This window comes from Vanellus vanellus (genome assembly GCF_965231255.1).
Source record: "Vanellus vanellus genome assembly, chromosome: 4".
Taxonomy (NCBI): domain Eukaryota; kingdom Metazoa; phylum Chordata; class Aves; order Charadriiformes; family Charadriidae; genus Vanellus; species Vanellus vanellus.
The window spans coordinates 23,132,417-23,149,302 of record NC_138909.1 but is presented as its reverse complement, the minus strand read 5'-3'; the positions used below and the strand labels follow the sequence as shown (position 1 = coordinate 23,149,302).

Here is a 16,886-nt window from a genome sequence, read left to right as displayed (position 1 = left end):
CACACATAATGCTGTAGTAGTTTAAGCATTATTACTCTATAATCATCAATTAATATATTTATAAAAATTATGGAACATTTGTCAGCTCTGCAATTACCACCTCCAGTGTAAACCACTAAAAAAAAAAAAAAAATAAATAAAAAAAAATCACACACTGCAGTGAAGGTTGCCCAGAGAACTTGTGGAGGCCCCATCCCTGGAAGTGTTCAAGGCCAGGTTGGATGGGGCTTTGTGCAGCCTATTCTAGTGGAAGGTGTCCCTGCCCAGGGCAGGGGGGTTGAAACTACATGCTCTTTAAGGTCCCTTCCAACTCTAACCATTTTATGATTCTGTGAAGGGTACTAAAATGGTCTCGGCACCTAAACTGGTTGTGAGTCTTAACTGTCACAGAGGTTTGTACCTTACAGGTCCTGTACACTTCAAAGTCTACCATTTTTAATGCACTTTTCATGAGTGTTGGACAGACTGATCCCATCTCCTTGTATCAACTTTTCTGTGCCCTCAGCTTGTCCTTCTTTAAGCTTCTCACCGTAATAGCATTCCAAACTGATATTGGATATGCCAGCCCTCCTCAAAAGTTATCCTTGATTGCATTTTTCCAACCGGCCAATGAGGGATAATGAAGTTCAACATGTCAGCACTCCCCCAAGAGCTGGAGAATTTCACATCTGTCATATATTTACTACCCAGAAAGAAAGAGGCTGTATTTGTGCAAGGGCTAGAGCCCCGAGAAACAGGGTTGTCACCAGATGTTCCATGACTGAGAGTCTGCATAGCCTCAAGATGTGAGGGTAATCAGTGGAGACCCTAAATAATTAAGTTACTATGCTTTGCAAGAACTTCTGTCTGGTCAGAGGAGAAAGACCACAATTCAACAACCTAGTGAGAGAAAGGCAATGAGAGCTATGATATTGTATAGGTGAAAGGGGGACAGCCAGCATTACAGGGGCAAAGAGCGCACAAGACAAAATGTGAATCTGCATCAAGCCACGAATCAAATTAGAGCAGTCCCATCTTCTGGGGCCTGCTAGGAAGTTTTTGGCACCAGTGCTACAAATCACAGCATATAGCAAATAAGTCTAAACCATTTTGGTTTCTACTAAACGGGATTCCCACCCCCATTTTTAATTCAGTTCCCCAGGGACACTAAACAGAGCATACAGATTCATCCATTTTGTGCCTCATCTCCTCCATCTTATTGTCGTCCACTCCTTTAATTTAAGGCTTCTGTGAATTCAGGTACATGATCTGAATCAAGGATCTGTCAGGATGCACGGATGTGCTTGCGGTGCCTCATGGTGACTGGTCTGTGTCAGAAGAGGTAACAATGCTAAGGACATGCCAAATTAGCTTCTCACAAATAAGAGCTCATCATCTCCCAAAGTTTACTTCCAGATCTGGTTTGTCAGAAACAAGCACAAAGATAAGCAAGCAAGGTTTTTTTGTTTGTTTGTTGTTTGAGGGTTTTTTATGGCTGGCTGATACTGTAACACATGACTCCCAAGCACTTTTGTCAGCAGGGCTCAGAAACTCTAAGGTGTCTGCTGATGACACAAATTCATTATGTATTTGGCATCCGACCAAGAGGCCAAATTATTTTTTTTTCCAATCAAATTAAGGAAAACAACTAAACATTATTAGATTTCTTAGCCGTCAGAATTCCCCCAGAGTAATATCTAATAGTAACATTTTTAATTGCATATGCCTGCAAGATTATGAATTGCGATGACAGGCCAGATTTCAAGTCACATCAATGAAGTGAAGGCATGTTAAAAGTTCCTTGCGTTATTCCAAGTTTAGATAGACCAGATCTCTATAGGTATGTATATATATACAGTGTGAAAATTATATATAAAGCGCACACACACACACATATATAAATACACACACACACAAAAATAAATTCAGTGACCTGGATTTTCCTACAACTATTAAAAGTATGCATTCTTCTTTAAAACACGCTACAAATTACATACACATCTAAGTGAGCAGTGGTGATGGCAAAATACTGTTTTAAGTGATAAATAGGATTGGGCCATGAGTCTGTCTTGCAAGGTGGAGCTGTGCCTCCACTGCAGGAATAAGGGGGATTCCTGCTCACAGGAACACCTGTCAGCACCGTGCTGACTGCTTTCCTCCAGCAGAAGAGCAAGGGGAAGAGAGACATGTCAGGAGAAGGGAGAAGATGCATTTTGAGACACACATGCCAAGCAGCAGCTGACATAGTTGCTACCAGCCCCTGGCTTTGCGGAGCACCATCCTGGTTTTCCCTCCCTGCAGAGACACTGCCACGTGGGTTTATTCATCCGCACCTTGAACTGCAAAGAAACTAAGCTCCTAGCCCCACTCCAACTCAACACAACTAGCACAGCCAGTGTAACTGCCTTATAAACCAACATGCTCATGTCCCACTCCACTCAGCTAGAGAGAGGAGTATTACACAAGACTGACATACCAAAGCTAGTTTTCTCTTTGTCATCTGCTGTCTTGATACTAAATCAACCCTTACTGCAGCCTCCACCGTTTCAGTAATAGAAACAAAACACTGTGAATTAAAAATTGGAGACAGATCTTCAGCAACAAGAGCTGCAGAGGGGAAAAAATATCCTCATTTAAATCAACAGCACTGATGACTGCTAATAATTCCTAGAAGACCTTGAAGAGGAACAGTCTCCCAAGAGAATAAGGACCATACTCAACACTGCAGCTCTTGGGGCAGCGGAGCAGCCCACAACCTGGTCAACTCACTGCAAGCACTAAGATTTGAGAGAAGACTATGCAAACACAAGCCCAGGGTTTGAACTCTTCCATGTGATGCTCCAGCTTTCCCCAAAATAACCTCTCTGTGCTGAGCAGACCGGATTCAAAGTCCATTTACATGGAATCACCGACTTGCCACAGGATTTGGATCAGACCCTAAAAACTCATTATTAAAATGCCATTTATTTACAGCTGCATGTTCTGGAGATTTAAGAACAACTGACAATTTGAGCTTCTAAAATCCATCAGGCATCTCAGTTTCTACAAATTACAGCATAGGAGAGAATGACGATGCCCTTACTTCTTCCTCTGTCCACTCTAATGCACAGACTGGGAAGGATCTTTAGCATCCACAAATCTTACATGAAACAAACTCACATCTCAGGATGTGTAGCAAGGCACCCAACACTATCAGTCACTGCAGAAAGCAGCCCAACATGGCAAAGCACAGGGTAATATATAAAAGTAGATGTTGCTCTGATTACAATTCCTTGAGTTTATGGTATGCATTCAATACTGCACCTTAACTAAAAACCCACCAGCCCAGTCCTACGCTCTCTGCAATGGGCAAATTGCAGCATCTGTGTGGTGTTGGCTAAAAACCCATTGAGCAGCCCACAGCTTGGAGCAGATTCATGATAGAACAGACATGGTCCTGCCAGGCACTGGGAGGGATATTCGGGGGGGGCTGCCCAGCACCAATTTCCTGGAATCAGAAAAATTCAAAGTGGCGAAAAGCTTCTGAGCTCTCCAACGTGCTTTTAATTTCTTCCCTTCCCAGAGTGTCTTTCCCAGATGAGTTGCTCATTGAGCAGCAGGAGATTTTTCTCAAATTCAAATAAAACCGCATTACCAAACAACATAACCAATTCAAGAAATCATGATCACTAAAGGAACCAATTGAACAACAGTGAATGTGCCGTGGGGTAATAAACATCAGATGGCTCTAGGATTCATTTAACATGACTGTGGAGTTGATAAAATGGATGTTAGAGATTTCTTCTAGGGAATCAGCAGTTTAATTTGCAATAAAGAGCTTCTGCTTGCCATTCTTGCTGGGCGAAGGGTGCTCTTCCTAACAGAGGAAAACAGCAGATTTGCCCAGATCTTGTGGGAGCATGTTAGCAGCAACTGAGGAGGCGGTGCAAGAATTAAGGTGGCCATACTTCATTCCCTCACTCTCAGTCTTTTCTCGTTTTAGCTTAAAGTACTTCAACATGCCCAGATTATATGGATGGGAGAACTAGAGCCAGACAACCCTCAAAAGTACTTTTTTTTCCTCTCCCAACACCATTTCAGCTTAACTGAAGTTATTAGGAAAAGAAACAGGAGTGACATCCCATCTGTGGGCATACTCACATCCAGAAAAAAGGTGTTACAGCTGCATGGGAAGGATGGGCACATCAAGCTTTGTGCTTTCAAAACATGGCCATGGCTCCCCACCTGCACTGCTGGCAAGGGTGGCTCTACCCTTGCGCTAAGCAGCTACTTTGGCTGTGAAGCTGTCTTGAGGTCCTGCACTTCTCCCCAAGTATTGGGGAAAAGATGCACAGTCTCATCTGTCAAACCCCTTTACACAGCCCATAACAGCAGGCTCTCTCCAACCCCTGGTAGCTTCCTGTCACGTAAAAGCTTTATCTGAAAGTTTAGCATTAACAAAATATTAGATAGTATTAGAAATTAGCCAAATAGATCTCCATTTTCCCATTCAGGTAATAATGCAATAGGTGAAAGCAAAGAAGGAATGGGTAGGTAATCACCTCCCCTGTTCACTGGGATGAGGAAAGGGAAGCTGCCCACTTCTGCTCCTCTCTCTACTGCACCAGCCTCGTTCAACCTCAACTTGCCCCACACCAGTCCCTTTGGAGTATCCTGCACATCTAGGAAGACAGGGGACAAGCTGTCTTCTCATATGCAGAGATCGCTGCAGATACAAAAATATACCCAGTGCTCCATGGGACCTCTGGGTGTTGTCTAAGGGATGCCTGTACCCATATTAGTCATCTTTGACCCACTACATTTTTCAGTCCTGTTTGGTTGGGATTATTAACTCAAAAAGGATGTATAAAAAGATTATTGTGACGTGTTTAGTCAGGCAGGTTTTTTTCATTTGTTTGGTTGGTTGTTTTTTTAAAAAGTATTTACAGCTAAAGCCAAAACATAGTAATCACATTACAGACACTTACTGCTTACATGAAAAATTATCGTGTTTTTTCATGGGGCTGCTATAGTATTCCTAAACCCCATATAGCCACCAAAAGTGAAACAGCCCTGGCCCCATCAATATCTTGATCAGCTAGAAGTTGCTGAGAGCATGAGTAAAACTTATTCAGAGAGTAAGTCCCTTGGAAGAGTCCACTTTTAATAGCTATTGCTTATTTACTCTGTGCTTAGCTATGACAAGGACTAGTTGGGGGCAGGACAGAACTAGCTAACAGGGCTTGCGAGCCAGAGACTACTGCAGAAGATACACACCAGGATTAGGGTGGATGAATAAATTCAATATCCTCCTGAATCCCAAGAGAAACAGACAGCCAGGCACTGCCCCAGAGATCCTGTCATCTCAATGAACAATGTTCCAAGTACATGGCTGCTCTTCATTCATGTCTGGAAAGAACATTCATTGGGAAGAGGGTTTTATCCTAGTAACCCCTTAAGCAACCTTAACTGCATGAGCTTTGCCTTTTGTCTTCAACAAAAAGGATGAGTACTAGAGGTTTGTAAAAAGACAAAGAAATTTTGAGAATTTTTTTTTTTTTTTTTTTTTTAAGGTATTCACAGCCCTTTTGTTTTTCCTCTCCAGTACCACCAAAGCCACTTTCAAGGTTGGCTTATTTTTCCCAATCCGTAGCAGAGCAGGCATACCAGTCTGGTCCCTCCGGTACCTTTCCACACTGCTGCTCAACAACCCATCCTCTGTGTTCGATCAGTGCTCCCTAGGACTGGAAACAAAAGCACTGGCTTTGTGTCCAGCATGCGCATAGCCTGAACTGGAAAAAGATTAGATGGCTCAAGAGACTGGCTGTGAGCTAAGGTTTCCAGCTCAAATCAAGACCAGGTCAGGATCAAATACACCTAGTCATCCTACTATTTGGCAGCTGGTTGAAATGAGTAGTTGAGAGTTAGGTCAGTTTTTTTAGAAAGCAGATGTCTGCACCAAAACACCCATCCATTACCTAGGGTTAATAACTGCAGAAATATACATTTTCAGGATTCAACAAAACTCCTCATCTCCCAAAGCTACTCCTCTTTGTGACAAGATCTGTGTTGTATTTTTTCAATTCTGTTTTTTAAAAAGTAACTTTTTTTAAAGAAGTTCACTAACAAAAACATTTTTATAATCACAGTAAAATATAATGGGAAATAAATTACGGTACAATATTTCACACTTAGCTGCACAAAGGCCATTTGGCCTTCATTTTTGTGCCTGAATGTGCTAGACATGAATTACTACACTGTAATTCACATGCTGTCACATCTTATGGCTTAATTAACGCTACAAAAAAAAAAAAAAAAAAGACCAAAAAGACCACAGCACATAGAGTTGCTCAGTAGAGATCAGAAAACAGTCTTGTCAGGAAATGGTTACAAATGGAGCAAGTATCAGAGGTTACAGGCCTGCAGGGTAACACAACTACCCCCTCCCTATCGCTGTGATAGCAAGCACATTTTCTACTGCTGTAGCTCAGAAAGAAACCCACGTGCCCTGCTGCTGTATGTCATACGTGTTAAGAAGCCTACAGGAAAGAATAACTTCCATGCATTAATTTGGGCTGTAGTCACCAGCTGCCTTCTATAATTCAAATCCTATAGCTCCAGCTTCATTGCCACTAGAGCTGTGCCGATAGCTAAGGGTTGCACGTCCCACGGAAAGCATACTTTAGTACAAATGGCAGGTGAAAATAGTACAAGATCTTGTTTCCCTCCATAACGCAGGAAGATGCTATGAGAAGACACACTTGCCAAGCACTGATGAAAAAAAAAAAAAAAAAAAAAAAAAAATCAGAAAATCCCCTTAAAATCTTCTTCCTTATATAGTGTGAAATTAGACACAAAAGAAGTGGGCCCGCACACAGACCTCTGCACTGCTTAATGGCTTAAGCGAGAATTAAATGGTGGATGGAATCTCTGCAAGGTTGAATTTCACCCTCTATCAGCTTATAGATTGGTCAGTCATCAGATGGGGAACTTAATACTCCTGATTTTAGTACACTGCTGCTAATGAAAGCACTGTAGTGTATACATAGAACAGCCACCCCTTTTTATCAGGAAAAGCTTTCCTCGATCACTTGTGCCACTACGGAAAAGGTGGCACGGCTGCAGGTAATACAAATTGCCAAGAATAGCAAATATTATAAATATTTCAAGGATGATTAATCTTTTAAAACAATGAAGTTAGGCAGAAGCCTGGAAGTCAACTTGGCTATTTCACAACTAATAAAACACGTCTCTTGTATTTCATTTTGACTATATGAAGAGTATTGTAGTAAAAGGCAATTATCCACCATTCACTAGCTAACATAACACTTGTACAAGTAGAAATGAAACACAGTATGTATTTTAACCAGTGACAGTATTTCCACTGTATTAAAATAGTAGTGAGGCAAATGTTCAGCTCACATTAAACATCACTCTGTCACTGAGGACCAGCTTGCTAGCATCATGTATTCCCCCAAGAAAGATAATGCTGCTTGCTTTAACAGAATCGTTGTCACCAGGCAACTACCAGTGCTATTCAGTAATAAATATTTCCACTGTTCCCACAGAAACTGGCTTGGCATCTGGACCTGCTAATGCCTAGAGAGATCAGCTTGACCTTCGAGCACCATCTTCTCACAAAGACGCAGCCTTCCCTCACCACGGTTGTTTCCCAGAAACATCGGGAAGATGGCGCAGAAGCACACAGGGTCAGAACAGGACAGCAGACAAGGCTCTCTTCCTTGCAGCTGTAATGCCTTGAAAAGACTTCAAATTTCATTTTCTACTCTGCAAATGATAAATTAGCTCAGCCCCATCTTGACCCATTCTCATACAGAAAGACAAGATGGCATCTGTCCCCAAATGCAGGAAGGTCACTTTACAGCTATACCACAACTCTGCATAAATAAATTCTTGGAGGCAACTTGTTTTTTGGAAGTTCAGAGTTGGGCCAGCAGCAAATGTAGCCCTGCCAATTTGGTGCTGTCAGCAGTAGACCTTAAGCTTCCTAACAATAACATGCTCCAAGCCGTTGTCAGGCTTTGTCTGAAGTAGAACATATTTTAGCTTAAACTTAGTTCTATCTCCGAAGTTATTTAAGAAACCTTTGCTGCACCTGCAGCTTGCTCTAGGACCAGATGACTCTCATCTAGCATGCCTTAGCTGTAATAGCAAAACTACTCTTATGTCAGATACCTAATGTTTGTCCTGTAATTTCAGCCAGGTTTTTGTTATATTATTGCCTAACTTGTTCTGGCTTCAGCCTTGCACAGCTTTGGGTAAGTGTGTGGTTTTAGCCCAAAAATCACATTGTATATGGAGAAAAAGATTAAGAAATGTTAAGTAATCACAGTAATGACTAACTCACTCCATGGATCACCAGGATGGAACAGTCTGCAACCCATTAACAAATACAGGTTTGAAACATACTAAAAATAACCCCAAGCAGCTTCAAGACAAGGAGGAACCAACCCCCACAACTGACACTATACTTTGCTCAAGCAGGAACCAGGATGCTGACAGCTCACTCTCATGACACAACTCCAGGGTGAGAGCTTAGCATCAGATGAAAAAGGCAGATTGCCATGCCTGTTGATTTTATTGCATTTGTAACAATCTCCAACAAAAACTGGGCAATTTGGATTATTGCTTTAATCTGAGTAATAATAAGTGGTTGTCCTATTCTGGATTAGGCTGTTAAAGCATTAGAGTAACAACAACAAAAAAAATAATTCTTCGCTGCCCATCATGAAATTATGCACCAATACAATCCTTAAAAAAAAAAATCCAATATATAATAATAAAACAATCTGATGGGATGATAAAGATCTTCGCATTCAATCCTTCAGCTCTTTTCCAAAGCCTAAAGTAAGTTATTTGTTTGGAGACATGCAAAATTTCACCCCACAACAATCACTATGGTATCCTTCCTTTCCTGCTCTTAACAGCATGCAGTTCTGAATCCTTTTATTTCTATTATTATTTTTGTCCAGCAGCCTGAAGTTTTAAATCTCAACTCTCAGCCACACATGAACACGACAGCAATGTGACAGAGCAGGTGTACATCTCTCCAGGCTCGCAAACTGAGCTGCTGCCTGTCATATCCACCTCATTTCGGGTGAACTTTGACAGTGTTCATTTGTGGATAAAGGGAAATCTGCTTTGTTTGGAGTCAAGGGGAGGAAGGCTGAGGAAGATGAGAACAGCTGCTCATTCCAGAAAACACCTCTGGGAAATCCACCATTACAGGCAAAGAGGATCAGTTTGCTCAGGTGTACATGGGGGGATGAAAGCCAAGGAGCACTTTCCTGGGGGTCCAGGCCTTCAGATGCTTCCAAACAGAGGCAAAAAGGAGGCCCTGTCCATAGCAGAAGAAGAAGAGGCAAAAGCCCTGTCCATAGCAGAGCCCTTGCAAAGGATGACAAAGCCTTTGGTTTTGTTGTGGTTACTGGTATTTATTTTTTTTATTATTCCCTGGTATTGTTACTTTCTAACTTGGCTAATTCACTAATTTTATATAACAGGTTTAGTTTTACCCAACAGATGGATTTACAGGCTTTGTCTAAGCTTAAAAGAGGGGATAGCTTTCTGGGGGCTTCCAGGCTGGTCTGAGTTGCGTTGCCTATGCAAGCTGTAAGCTATTTTCCATTCAAGTGAAGGGCAACAGTAAAGCAAGCATCCACTATTCAAATCTGCTATTATCTCAAATATTTCACATGGTTTCAGGTTTTTGTGAGCTATGATTCAGAGCAGTCCAAGCAAAACTAGACAGTACAGTGCCTGTGCGTTTAGGATATAGCAGATTAGCATCATCACCAAGAAACTGCAAGGATTCATGACTTTTTCCCCTTTCATTATTTCTACAGCTTATCAACAAGATGACATTGTACCAGGGCAGTATCCTGGAAGATTACTTTTCATCTTGCAGATCACTGAAGTCATACACTGTTTGACTCCACACCTGTCATCACAACCCAAGACATACAATATACTCCAAGAAATGAGATAGCTAAAAAAAAAGAGCCCCCTCAAAAAAAAAAAAAAAAAAAAAACCAACCAAAACAACAAAACAACCAATCAAAAAAAAAAAAACAAACAAAAACAAAACCAAACCCCAACAAATTTATGAGATCACTGGCCTCAGAAATCTGTCTGTAATGTAGCTACCCCTACAGATGAAGGGGCTGTGTCAGGAAACTCACAAAGGGAATGAGGTGCAGCAAGGTCAGTCTGTAAAAGTAGTTCTTATTAACTCTGGCAATGACTACAGGACAGAAGTTGTTCCAGCCCATGAAACAGGAACTCAAATGCTTGAGTCCTGCTTAGCATAAAATATGAAAGCTTTCTGCATGCACTAAAACGGGATTATTAAGGGGCTGGGGGCGGCGGGGGGTGGGGTGGGTGAAGCAGGGCTTAACTGGACTATTTTTACATGCAAGGTGAGGCTGTGGCATGTGTTTAAACACACGTATACTGTCTTCAGGCTCCCAGGAACGTCTGCATTGATACCAACTTGCCATTCACTTTTGGCAACCTTCTGCAGGCACGTGCAGGGAGAGGGGCAGCAAGGGAGAGCACCTGAAATCCATCAGATATTCAGTCTCAGATTGGAAAAGAAAGCCCCACCTTGGAAGCCCCATTAGATTATTTATTCTGACCTTTAATACAACTCTTGATTTTTATGCACATGTCCTTCAGTCCCTGTGGGAGACTGGATAGGTTTGACTGCCCAGTGCTAGCTGATACCAAACATACCCGTCGAACATCACATCACACAGCTAAACTGCAGTCTTCTCCCTTCATTTAGTATCAGGAACATACTACCCTCAAACAACCAGATGCACACTCAGTAGCTGCTTCCCCCAAGAAAGGTAACAGGCCAAAGTTTTGTGATGGTAGCTGCATCCTGGCCAATCTTAGAGATCAAAACAGGGCAAAACCAAACCAAGACCTTTGGCTCAGACCAAAGGTCTTCACTATCCACTGTCCAAAGGTGACTGTGAGCCTCTACCACACTTTCACTAGCAATTTATAGGGATGAGATAACACATGCGTGTTGGTTAGATGTGCTGGTCAGATTTACCACCACTGACTACTATAAGCAGCCACGCTGTACTTTTTGTTCTTTGTAGAAGAACTTAAAGGGTAGATATATTTCCAGGCACCTCATTTCTGCATCTCTGGTGTTTGCTCATCTGTAGCATAATACGACTCCTAGGATACTTGTGACATTTTAATTTACTGTGACTATCAGGCAGGATTTTTCAGCTACAGTGGCATTGCAAATTTAAAACAGAACTGCCAGAGGCATTCTTTAATTGTTAATTGCTCTAACTGTTAATATTGTTTAATTATAAAGATTTACAAAACATTTACCATTTAACTTTCCTGAAGAAGAACGCAGACCACCTTTCCTAATAGCTCTTTCATTCCACCCCAATTGGTTGGCTCAGTTTAAATATTCATTCTAATTTTCAAGTCAGCGAGGTGTTTTGCCAAAGAACGACAGTACAGATAACCTTTGTGCCCAAAGGTGTTAAAAGTGATATGAGCACACAGGTTGTGCTCTATAAATAGATATGTATTTAATTTTTTAACCTTCTTTGCTGTAAAAATTTTGCCTTAGTGTCTTAGCACATAGACAATGCATGTAAAGCATGAAAAGTCTGACAAATATTTTAAAAGCAGGGGCCCACAGCCTACATACAAGGAGTCAGGTTATTTACAAACATGCTTTCACTGACCTGTAACTAAAATGAGATCCTTGGTGGAGCTCACCTTCCATTTAGGCATCAGGAAAATCAGGTACCTAGATTTTCCACAGCTCTGCTCTGAGCATTTAGCAGCCAGCACTGCAAATAGGAGCTCCTGAACCCTTCAGCATTTATGAAATCTGGCAACTTACTTATGGGGCCTACATTTGGGTTTCTCAAATCAAGAAAACCAACCCCAGGCCTCAAAATCTTGCTCCAAAGAATTAAACGTGTCAGATTTCACTTAATGTTTCTCTGGCTAATAGAAAGACCAAATTTTTCTGCTCGTACATCCGCGCAGCACAGCAGCCGTGCCTGACGCTGTTAGCTCAGTTATCAGATGCAGCCTAGCTGTGCAGCATGGTGCTACGCCTAATGACTCCACATTGCTGCGTGGGTTACACAGCGCGCCAGGTTAAGGTAACTATACTGGTTTTGGTTCTTCTCCAGTCAGGGTCACTGAGATTATGGGAGCCTCCATCTTTTGGCAAAGCACAGAAACATCCGCTGCAATGGCTGAAATCACAGTCTAACATGACGGTGAGTAAGATCCTACCCTGGAGCTGTGGCTAAAGGGGCACATGTGACCCTTTACTGAGCAGTATTCACAGAAGGGAAATTCATTTCCATGCAGAGCCTAAGAGAGACAATCCCAGTGACATGCAGCCAGTAGAATAGGTTTGGGCATGAGGAAGAAAGGCTGCCTTAACGTAGCAGCTAAACTCGGTAACAGAAATCTTTATGTGTGACCAGAGTTCTTTGTTTCAGGACTTAACTAGTCATAACGTAGCCTAGGAATTCAAAGACCTGGGGTGGAATTGGGGAAATCAACATCCTGGAAAAAAACACACAATTAGGTAAAAGACATAGGCAAATTCCTTGCTATTTTCTATTCTGTCTTCCCTTCCCACACGCAAATTTACACCATCTCTCACTCACCATGGGCTAACGGTGTTAAGAGCATTGTGAAGAACAGCAGCTGTGATGACCACATGACTGTGAAGGAGGGCTTGAAAGTATCCCAGCAAACGAGGGTTCAAACAAAGCAAGGTGAATGTCCTCCTGCACTTGCTTCCAACACTTCAACTGTTGGCCTTCAATTCACATCCGAAAAGGGGAAAAAAACCAATAAAAAATAATAATAATTAAAAAAAAAATCCCACAGCCAGTATCCAGAGTCTGAGACCTAGAAATGAGAAAGGAAAAAAAATGCAGTTAGTAAAACAGTAAGATAGGTGTTTTCAAGTCTTGCTTTGTTTCTTTGCTGCCAAGAGCTGTAAAGGCAAACGTCTCCCCTCCCGGCCCTTCAGATGTATGCGCATTCCTATGTACAATAGGAATTAAAACCTGTCCCTGTGCAGAGAGCCAGTTTGTGCATCACTAATGTTCTGCTTCCTCTCTCAAAACACGACTTAAGACAGCAGTTTTGAACAATGATGCCCATGGATCCAGAGAGTCCACATAACTTCAAAGCTGACTGGAAAAAACAAGTCCATATGTATTGCATTGTATCCTACCTACATGGGACTTCTAAAACAGGTTGCAACTCTCCTGAAAATGTTGGGGTGTCTAGAAATCATGAGCCAACAGAAATTCCAGAGCCAAAATGGGTTTAACTGGTGCTTAGGCTCTGTGCTAATCTCTTATACAGAAATAAGTTTCCACCCTAGCCACTTCTTTTCCACCCAAACCCCTCAAATTCGGGGGGGGGGGAGGGGGGGGGGGGTAAAGAGTACCGCAAGCTCCTGAAAGAGCACACTTGCCAGCATGCTGGTAAGTCAACAAACTGCCAACAAGAGAGGTCACACTGCCACTTGGTCTTGGCCATACCTGTGAGAATGCATGGCAAGCACAGTGCTTTAGGAGAAAATGCAACTCAGAATTGTGAGTTGCGCTCCCTGGCCTGCCTCCCCCTTCCATTCAAACAGAAACCTTTTTTCATCCACACCAGCTTGGCCCATCCCAGTGTAGGGGATAAGACACCCAGACAACAATCCTGCTTTCTCTTTAACCTCCTGCACAGTATGTAATGCAGGTGGACACACTGGCCTAAAATTATGTATGCAAACATCTGCTATATGTCCTGGGCAGAAGCTGAGCCCAGTGCTTCCCCAAGTAGCCAGGCAATGCACTCTTTTTTTTTTTTTTTTTTCCGTTAAGACCTTTCGCTCCATTTGCATTTCTCCCATGGCTTTGCTGTTGAGGCTGATGCCAAGAAACCAGGCAGCAGGATCGGTAATACGGTTTGGGAGTATCTCTGCCAACGATATGCCTAAAAGCCTCTTTATCCCCCCGTTTGAGATGTCCTGTAGGGCATTTAATCACTGAATTTGGAGCAGACTTTGAACCAAAGTAGAGCCTAAAAGTCACCGTCACCCTTACCCTATAGCTACCTTTTATGGTGACTGCCAGGGACTCATTCACACACTCCTAGTTGAGCTCCATGGTTATTCATTGTGGGATTAAAAATAATGGTCTCGTTCATCCCACACACTTACAGGAAAGCACGGGGAAATCTGAATCCATGCTGAATAGAAACATTTGCTCATTTAATTGAAGAAAGTATTCCAGCTTCCCATCATTTTAATCTCTCAAGAAGGGGCTAGATAGCCACAGTGACTCAAACTTGGCAGGAAAAAAACAACTATACAGAGTTAAACCACGGCATCAGTTTGAGACTTAGCTCCCCACTGACTTTGAAATGATGATAAAATATGAGGAATTGAAAAGTACTTTGCATATCTGTTTTGAACTCCCTAGACTATGCGGCCTTCACAGCACTGGTCTAATTAAAAATCTCTCCAAAAATCTCTGATCAACAGAAGTTATTCTACTCTGAGCAAAGAAGCTGTTTTTGCCAACTTTTGTTCTTACCCAAAGCCCAGTTTGAGCCAAGAAGATACATGAAAAACTGTGCTGCATGCCATTGTGATGTGGGTATATTTCTGAAACTCCAGCATGACAAAGTGGCCTTTGTTTTGCCTCCTATCTTTGCTGATCAACTAAATCAAACCCTACATTGTTCAGAACCAAAGTCCATAAGGGAGCTGCATTTTTTCCCAATAAATGTATCTGCTTGCACTGCCAAGATTTTATTCTCACTCTCTACTCTCCTGCCCAGTCTATCCCTGCAATTTGTTCACTCAAATGTAGCATTTAGTTTCCAAAGCTTTTTCTCAGCTCTATAACTGGGGTGACTGAAAAGTCCAAGGTCAATATGCAGTCAAGTAGCTTCTTTATAGACATCCTAGAAATTAAAACTTTGCTCAAGCTGGGACTAATCAGAATGGTCACTGATAATATTTAAAGCCTGTTTTCCAAAGGGGGACAAGACTCATGAATATTTTAAATCATACGTTCTAAACAGCAATCAAGTTTTCCATTTATATTTTAGGAGGTTGCCAGTACACATCAAACTACACCACTGGCCATTATTTATGCATGCTTTTTCTACATCATCCTCTGTAAAGTTTCAAAAGTGAGAAGCTTTTTGAGCTACACAATTTGAAAAAGGCATACAGAGATGGGGAAAAGCTATCCAAGCTCAGATACACTTCCCTGAAGCAAAAGCTCAGCCAGGCAGTGAAGGAATGGAGGTTTGTTTTCTGATTTTTATTTGTTTAAGCTGAATCAAGTTCTGGATAATCTAAATCTGTTAGAAAGAGATACCATTATGGTGTAGGAAAAGGTTTTTTGGTGTAAACTGAAGAAGTCTCAAATCAGTTATGCTACCTATCCCAGAGAAGGGATAATTGTCAACAAAATATTTACACAGTGGCCTTTAAAATTGTTTTGCTCTGTCTATATTTTCCTGCATGATAATATTCAAAGATTTCTTCTATGGACTCATGGGCTGGGCCTGAGCGAGCAAAAGGATTCACCTGCTCTCTGCAGAATCCAAACACTAATTTGGGGAACTTGCAACCACCAGAACCACGGATAAAGATTTTATCCTACTGGAAAGGGCATTATTCAGTCACAGAGCTCCTGTGCAAAACAGAGACGATAGGAGTAGCTCAGCATTATGCACCATTTGCTCTGGTTGTGAATCTGGCCCAATATTCCCAGCCCAACTTTCCTTCCTGCCAAAGCAGAACAAGCCAGAGACACAGCATGTCAGGTTATGTCTGCACACCCTGGCTGGCACAACCTTGCCATTAAGCCTGCTCCTACAAAGACTTCAGCACCTTAGGCTTAAGCTCATGCACAAATATTAACAAATCCACAATACATCTGGAGAAATGCCAAAGTCATTTAACAACACTGTATTAACCAACACATTGTAATGCTACAAAATTCTGGGTGGCTTTGTATTTCGTGTAATCAAATAATCATAGTGTGTTTGTGAACTGGATATATGCAGGGGAACAGCTAGATAGGAAATGAGTAGAGCAACCCTTTTTCTTAATGGTCACACAACCCCTCTCAAGCAGCATTATGAGATGCAGAAAGAGGCCCACAAAACAAAATTCACCTAATCGTTGGACTACCTCCGGACAAAGTACAACCAAAGAGAGAAACTACAGCACATATCTGTGAACTGTTCAGTGCAGAGTGTTACATTTATTGATGCAAGAAGGGGATATACCATCACAGTGAAAAATTTAAGGGCTACACTCGATCTAAGGGGTTTGGACTTGAACCATGAAGACGACGCAGCCTGCATTGATTTAAAAGAAAGTTCTTCTGCTCACTGACCTTTCTGCCCACAGGGCTGCCCCTGACACCCTCACAGTCTGATCTGCGACCAAGCATCACCCAAACCTGATTTGCATGCTGGCAGTTCCCAAAATCCAACTCAAAGTGGTACTGACAGAACAGGAGAAAGCCAAAGGAAACAAGGGCCTTGTGGTGTAGAGATGAGCAGTGAAGTATTTGTCAAGGCATCGTTCATAAGGCATTATAGATACACTGACAAACCCAACATCTACCCAAGCCTGTTCTTCAGCAGTTGATGTCAAGCAGCACATGGAGCATTTTCTGAGCTCATCTGTTGTCAGTCTACAGGGAGGGTGAAAAAGAAAAGGGAACCAGTTCATCTGGTGAGTGAACAGATAAGCTGAATTCAAAGTAGAATTCAGAGCAGCACGTGACAAACCTGTCAGAAATCCATTTAATTACTGCCTTCCTTCAAACATGAACACTTGCACCTGCACAAAGCTGGACACTACCCGT

General features: G+C 42.0%; 1 protein-coding gene across 16 annotated transcripts in view; it reads right to left on the bottom strand.

Moving 5' to 3' along the window:
• The window catches only part of ADGRL3 (adhesion G protein-coupled receptor L3), a gene marked incomplete at its 5' end in the record, with an annotated part of 336,607 nt that extends 323,902 nt beyond the window's left edge, over window positions 1-12,705 (bottom strand). For all 16 annotated transcript variants that reach the window (XM_082482753.1, XM_082482751.1, XM_082482754.1 and 13 more), the window contains one exon: window positions 12,651-12,705. In XM_082482753.1, coding sequence (XP_082338879.1) covers window positions 12,651-12,705 — 55 coding nt within the window. The remainder of the gene's footprint in view (window positions 1-12,650) is intronic.
• Between the last annotated feature and the right edge of the window lie 4,181 nt (window positions 12,706-16,886).